At 35.4% G+C, this 7,027-nt stretch overlaps 2 protein-coding genes across 3 annotated transcripts in view; one reads left to right on the top strand and one right to left on the bottom strand.

Annotated features, from left to right (window-relative positions):
- Positions 1-3,918: 3,918 nt before the first annotated feature.
- On the top strand, positions 3,919-5,257 carry LOC122083664. The gene is made up of 2 exons (XM_042651537.1): positions 3,919-4,494; positions 4,630-5,257. Exons 1-2 carry the CDS (start codon positions 4,202-4,204, stop codon positions 5,054-5,056), a joined length of 720 nt encoding a protein of 239 aa, XP_042507471.1. The 5' UTR covers positions 3,919-4,201; the 3' UTR covers positions 5,057-5,257.
- A 298-nt stretch (positions 5,258-5,555) lies between these two features.
- LOC122083648 (ATP-dependent RNA helicase DEAH11, chloroplastic-like) overlaps positions 5,556-7,027 on the bottom strand; it is a 37,588-nt gene continuing 36,116 nt past the window's right edge. For both annotated transcript variants that reach the window (XM_042651520.1, XM_042651526.1), the window contains one exon: positions 5,556-6,866. In XM_042651520.1, coding sequence (XP_042507454.1) covers positions 5,647-6,866 — 1,220 coding nt within the window. In that variant the 3' untranslated portion in view covers positions 5,556-5,646. The remainder of the gene's footprint in view (positions 6,867-7,027) is intronic.

The following is a 7,027-nucleotide window of genomic DNA, read 5'->3' as shown; positions in this document are numbered from 1 at the left end:
CCCCCCCCCCCCCCCAGGTGGATTATGATTCGCTCTCAATTCATCCTTCTCAATTGGTTTAGCCCTTTTCCTCATTCTTTAGAACGTGTCAAATCTTCAAGAACCATCAATCATTAACTATATTTTTTTTAAGGAAAAACTGGTTTGGCAAGCCACTTTGGTGCTTAGTTGTGTCACTGTTGCTCCTTCCCCTTTGGAAATGATCCCCATGCGCCTTGCATCCCAGGCATGCCATTGGTTAAATTGCTAGCTTCAGAAAAACTACTGCCATGGCTATTCCTTTCCCTTTTTTTTTTTTTTTTTTTTTTTTTTTGTTGTTGAACTATTCAAATCGGATAGATTATGTTCCAGATTATCTGAATTCGGATTGGATACCCTTTGGCTGATTATGTATATCCTTAAATGAAAATAGATTTTAATTGAATTCAGATTTTTGATTATCCATTTACATCCCTACCAGAAAAGGAAAATTTTGATTCTGCAACCTCTGCTACTTAGTAATGACAATTTAAAAAAAAAAAAAATCTCTCATTTTCCTTTTGAATCAAGTACCACAGACGCACCTTGAGTTCTCATTGAATTGCACAAAGCTTCCATTTGCATCTAATTAGCAACTATACTAAGTAATTAACTAAATTCATGTATTAATATTTTTGGATGCGTGCAACTTGTTGTCATCAAAGTGATTAATTAAGAAGTTGTAACTTATTTACAAAAAAAAGAAGTTGTAACTTTCTTTTAATTTCCCTTGTCTTATTCTATAGGGGGTTATTTAATGCAGGGATAAAAAGGATTTTTTAAATTACAATTATTTAGTACAATATTTGATGTATTATTTATGTGAAATGATAGGATTTATCTATGGTTAAAACAAGGTGTTATATCTTAAAAGGGCAAAAACTGACTTTGTGTAGTTACAATAAGATTTTTCTTCTTAGAATAGGGTTCAACTTGTTCTCACTTCTCACCAAATTGATGAACTAAGAAGTTGTATCCTTCTTTTAATTTTCCTTGTTATTCTCAAAAGTTATTTCATATAAGGGTAAAAAAAGGTTTTCCGAAAACTGAAATTTATTTAGTACAATTTTTAATATAGTATTTATATGAAATAAGTCAAAAAAAGGTTTTCCGAAAACTGAAATTTATTTAGTACAATTTTTAATACAGTATTTATATGAAATAAGTCAAAAAAAGGTTTTCCGAAAACTGAAATTTATTTAGTACAATTTTTAATACAGTATTTATATGAAATAAGTCAAATCTTAGTTAAAGGAAAATGTGTTAAATTACTTGGTATGGTTACTAATTAGATGCTAATGGAAGCTTTGTGCAATTTAATGAGAACTCGACGTGTGTCTGTGTTACTTAATTCAAAAGGAAAATGAGAGATTTTCTTTTTTTTTTCTTTTAAATTGAATTCCAATCTTACAGTTGAAGGTGTTAGCAAAAATGTTTTTTTATTTCTAATATAATTCCAATCTTACAACTAAAGGCATTATTAAAAGTCATTTTATTTTTTTTATTTTTTTATTTTTAAATTTTTTTAATTTTTAATTTTTTCAAGTTGAAGTGCAGTCGTACAGTCAAAGGCGTTAGCAAAATGTTTTTTCACTCTAACATGATTGATTACAAATATAATTTGTAGCCGAACATTTTTACCGCTTCATTTTTTTGCTAAAAATTCATATGTATTAAAAGATTTAAATATGTAAATTTTCAACTCCACATATTAGCCCAACACATCCTCTATATTGAAATTCCAATTAATGTTTTTATGTTCTTATTATAATTTTTTTTCTTACTCATTTTTTATCTTATTCGATACATGTCAGATGATTGCAATTCTGTCCTAATTATATATGATTACTCGGAAAATATTCTTAACAAAAATTATAGAAATAATAATGATAATAAACTATAGATGATAGAACTATCCCTCACAAGCCCCAATTTATTTCCCTTTAATAACATTTTGACTTATAACTAAATAACATTGCGGTTTATAATATCACACGAGACATCTGAAGCTCATTATAGGGCCTGAGATATTGTATTAAATAATTTTAGTTGTGCAGATTGATTGGCTTTTCTACTTGATGACAAGGTCAAAGGTGGAGAAGTTGATCTAGTCTTTGTTGTTCGAGTTTCAGGCTGGTTTGCAATCTGTCTTTGTATTTTTTTATTATTTTTTTTTAAATACATTTGATCTTTCAAGGAATAAGAAAAGACACCAGGCATCTAATGCATAAGATTCTAAGAAAGGTCCAAATGGTTAAGGTGGTGACTGGTCTGAAATTTAAAGAAGCAGCAAAAATGCAACAACACATTTTCAACGAGTCAAAAGAGTGTTGAAACAGAAACCTAAATCCATATCACCACATACAAATGTTGCATTTGGTAACGTTCTAAAAAAACATTTCTGGAGTTTTTTTTCATTCCATGGGAACGAAAAAAAAAAAGAAAAGGAATTAAGCGTTTGGTGCATTTATGATGTGTTTTGGTTTTTTTTTTTTTTTTGAAAAAAAAAAAACTAGAATTTACAGAACAATAAAAGGTAGTTCCATTGTTCCAGTCGTTCAGAGGAAAAAAAAAATACATTTTGACACAGAAACTGAAATTTCTATTTTTGATACAAAATGTTGTTATTGAAATAGAAAAGTTACCAAACACAACCAAAGTATCCCCAATAAGGGTGTCAAACAGTCCAGTTTTGGTTTAAATAGTTTTTTTTTCGATTCAATTCAAATTATAGTAAACAGAAATCAAATCCGTATGTCAAATCCAAAATCATTTATTAAAACGATTTCAATTCACAGTTTAAAATGTTTCAGTGTTGGTTTTTTTTTTACCTGTTTAAGATAATAAGTTCATAAACGATCCTCAATCGATTTGTTAACAGTTCATTCTCGGATTGTGACAAGAACTCCAAGAGACGAGACGAAGACAGAAAGAAGAGATAATAGATACATAAACAGTCTACAAATGGTTTGGTTCGATTAACACTATAATGGTTTAATGGCTTTTTACATGGTTTGAAACTGTCGCTTTAATGGTCCAAAATCAAATTGACCTGTTTCATAAATAGTTTCATTTTCAAAATCAGAACTAAACCATTTATTAAACTGTTAAGGTTGTAGTTTAAACGGCCGATTGGGTTTCACTAAACTATTTCAGTTTGGTATGGATACCCTTAATTGTGTGGGTACCACAGTACAGGCCTGATCCCGGCCTCCGTCGCACCTCTACCCATATGATTTCACTGTCAATTGGATGCGAATCTTTGTACGGTGTAGATGTATAGCTGGATGCGAATCCAAGTACTTGAAAACTCGATGACACGTGTGACACGTTAACATATAATAACATAAAGAAAAAAAAATCCTGCAGAATATTAATAAAAATATTGTGTTTTCACTGGTCTACGGTGTACCACGTCACCTCACATGCATGTTCATTCCAAGTTTTTCAACCAAGAAAAATCGTCCGAGTTTTGGTTACTGCTAGAACGAGTTGCTCACTCTTTCCACTCTTTTCTACCTGTGTTTTTATACTGAAACCGTATCAAATATCGTTCAATTCGATATGATTTTAAACGGTCAGTTTCAGTATCAATATTTGGTGTCGATACCAATTGATACCCTTAAGATTCTGGTTCACAACTTCACCTTTGTAATGTCACTTCCCTAAAATGAATGAGTCAACCCTTTCATAACTCATTCCGAGTTGGAATGATATCAGAAAAGCAAGAAGTGTAAAAGGAACTTTTTCAAGTTCCTTCCATGGAAATCTATCTAATCTTCACCGATAAATAAATAAATAAATCTATCCAATCTATCTAAAATATTAAAAGCAGATATAATCTCTATAAACTACGAAGTATACTGCAAGCGAGAAACGGATTCTCTAATAATTAGAGTAAGATTTGGGTATTTTTAAGGACAACCTCCACAAAGTCCAAATCCTTTACTTGCGGCAAGAGACAAAATACCTCTTCTCCTAATCCCTCTCTCTCTCTCTCACCAACTCTTCTCGTCTATGCCTTCTACGGCACCAACTGGATCATCTGTTGCATCATCTGATCAAGACAAGGATTAGACAAAACAAAAAGGAAAGCTTACCATTTTTCTTTTGCTTTTAATACACTTGTTTCCTTTCATCTCTTTTTTCACTCCTGGAATTGGGTTCCAACAAAGATATACAGATGAACCCATTAAGCCCCTCACCCAGGAGGTTGGATTTCAATGAGAAGCAGAACTCCAAAGGTGGAGAAGAGAAAAGGATTAGTGGGAATTTGTTTTCACAGTCTTCTGTCACCAGAGGTAACCATGATCATGATTGGATACAAAAGTACTCTGTTGCAGACAAGGATAAAGATATGGTAATGGGTCTTGTGCTTTCTCAGGGAAGAACATACCTCGACCTTATGCAGAATTGTGATCTCCCTCCACCTGTTAAGGTCTTCGCTGGCGCTGAAAGACCTACTCTCACTACCACGTAAGTAAATATAATCTCTTTTTCAATCACAGGACATCAAAGGAAGGTTGTTAGGATGCTTGATTTGATCATTTAAAAAATAAATAAATAAATAAGTAAAATTTATTTTTTAAGATGTTTGATCAAAATTTGCAGGAAAATCAGTAAAAAAGATGAAGATGATGTGTTCCCTATGGGTCCAGGCTCCCTTCAATATGATGAGAAGCTAGACCTGTTGAAAGCATTGCAGCTATCCCAGACAAGGGCCAGGGAAGCAGAAAAGAAAGCCACGCTCGTGATCAAGGAGAGAGAGAGCCTATCCAATGCACTCCTGGAGGAGTCTCTGCGATTATTCGCTCATCGACAATGGGTGAGACTGCTGGAACTTGAAGTCCTCTTGCTGCAATCACAAAAGAAAAAGTGTGAACAGCAACAATTATATCATGGACGCTACCAACCAGAGAAGAGGAGGAAAATACAGATCAAGAAAGAAGACGATACCGGTGGCTGGACATCATGGTTCATGGCTTTGGCACTGTGCTTGGGCTTTGCTGGTCTGGGCGTGATATTTGGCCGCAGATAAAACCTTTTTTGGGTTCTTTTATTGCTTACCTCTTCCATTCATAAAATATTTGTTCCCTCTTTATTTTTGAAAAGAGTTCTTATGAATTATGATTGTGAGAGAGTGTTGATGACAGGAAAAACTACAAAATAGAAAAACAATGTAACAACCATATATGTTCTGACGTTTCCCATGGTCTCAAGTATATTTCCATTTCAACTAGTTTTACTTTTGTTACATTCAGATCTGAGTTGCAGTGACTGTTAAACCTGTAAGTAGGACTTTAAGCACCTTCCAATGTTCTTACCGAACATATAAACAGATCGAATGCCGCTAGTTGTTCCTTAGCTCTAATGCTCAACTTCCTTTGCACAGTTCAACAACCCTGAACTGCTCACAATAATCTCAGCTGTTACCTGCCCATTTCTACCACAAAATATGATAACAGTGTGATGCAAAGCAATCAAAATGACAGAAAATTGATGTAAAGAAGGCAGCGCACTGGTGACTGGTGTATACATAAGGCAAGCCCATAGATATAGATGCTTTATTAACTTGAAAATGGTATCTACAATTGTTGTGTACATTTGAGTAACATGGTAATTTAGGTTTCATATTATAGCTTGGTGTACAGACCTCAGGTGGTCATAGCATTGGTCACTGCTCTTAAATAACTCCAAACAGACCCAGCAAATGTGCCTCCCACACTTGCACTCGATGTGATTGCATCCATCCACCTTCTCTATTGTATATCCGCAGGCACGGCAGGTCTTGACTTGTTCCTTCCCTTTGCACCACTCTTGAAGTGACAAATCTGGATCAACCTTGAACTCCTTGTACCTCTCACATGACACAAACGGATGGTATTCTAAGTGACACCCCGTGCATGTCTCCACATGACAGGCCCCACAAGAAAATGGCACACCAGTTGTCCCAGGATCTGCCACTCGATAAACTGAAGGACAATCAGGAGATGGGCAAAACCTGTAGGTACCACCACTAGCGATTACATATGCCCCTAAAGAAGCCCTGAATAGATCCTCCAACTTCTCACTGGACAACAGACTCCTAAAGTCTGCAACAACAATGAGGGTTTCACACCCCTCGTGGGTGCAGCGCAGAGGAAACCCATCATGGCTTTTAATTGCAGACTCACACTGCTCTACCAAGCATGCCCGGCAAAACAAGTGTGCACAACCCTGAAGCTGGTAACAATCCTCCACCTCACACAAGCAAATGGGGCAGGTACCTTCACCTTTTGGCTGCTCAGTCTGTGAACTACCACTTAGAGACTTCATAAATTCATAAATAATCTCCTCTACTTCTTGCTTCGACTCCTTGTTACCCCGTACAAATATCACATGACGGCGAGTACTAAGCATAAACTCAGCACTAGGTACCTTCTCCTTGAGCCCCTGTAGGTCTGGCCCAAACTTCTCAACCACTGCTTTCATCAGGTTGGGTGGCAGCTCCGCACCACGCAGGTTAATTTCTAGTTGCTTGTTTTCATGGAGACTTAAAAGAGATTGAACCAATCTCTTCTCAGCAATAGCAACTTTCTCCAGCAAACCAAAGACTTTAATGTTCATGTTCTGCCTATCATAAAGGATATATGTCCCCGTCTCTCGTTGAATTGACTTGATGAGTAGAATGCCATCTTTTGTGAAGAGAAGTTGCAGTATGCTGGGAGTTAGGCTAGCATTATTTATGGTCGTCCCTTTCATCAGCTGCTCCAGCGGCTTTCTCAACTCTGCCACAGTCTTTGTAGCATTTGCAGATATTTTTACACGAAAGGAGCCATTCTCATTCCTTTCAAGATTGCAGAATACCCCTACACAGAATAGGCCAATTGACTAAAGGTCAGGTAAGTGTAGCTATTGCATAACAAAAGTAAGAGGTTCTAACTGATGATAATACACATAGAAAAGCTATTTATTCTACGGTTTCTACCCCATCAAATGATGATGCTATACGGCGAGAGTCATTGGTTCA

Source organism: Macadamia integrifolia, chromosome 1 (genome assembly GCF_013358625.1).
Source record: "Macadamia integrifolia cultivar HAES 741 chromosome 1, SCU_Mint_v3, whole genome shotgun sequence".
In the NCBI taxonomy this organism is placed as follows: Eukaryota; Viridiplantae; Streptophyta; class Magnoliopsida; order Proteales; family Proteaceae; genus Macadamia; species Macadamia integrifolia.
Note: the sequence above shows the minus strand (reverse complement) of the source record. Positions and strands in the feature narration are given on the sequence as shown.

Excerpts from the sequence above, each read along its gene's own strand:
- LOC122083664 (XM_042651537.1), top strand. The coding sequence starts at position 4,202 with ATGAACCCATTAAGCCCCTCACCCAGGAGGTTGGATTTCAATGAGAAG. Across the intron at positions 4,495-4,629 it reads AGACCTACTCTCACTACCAC|GAAAATCAGTAAAAAAGATG; the intron begins GTAAGTAAATAT and ends CAAAATTTGCAG.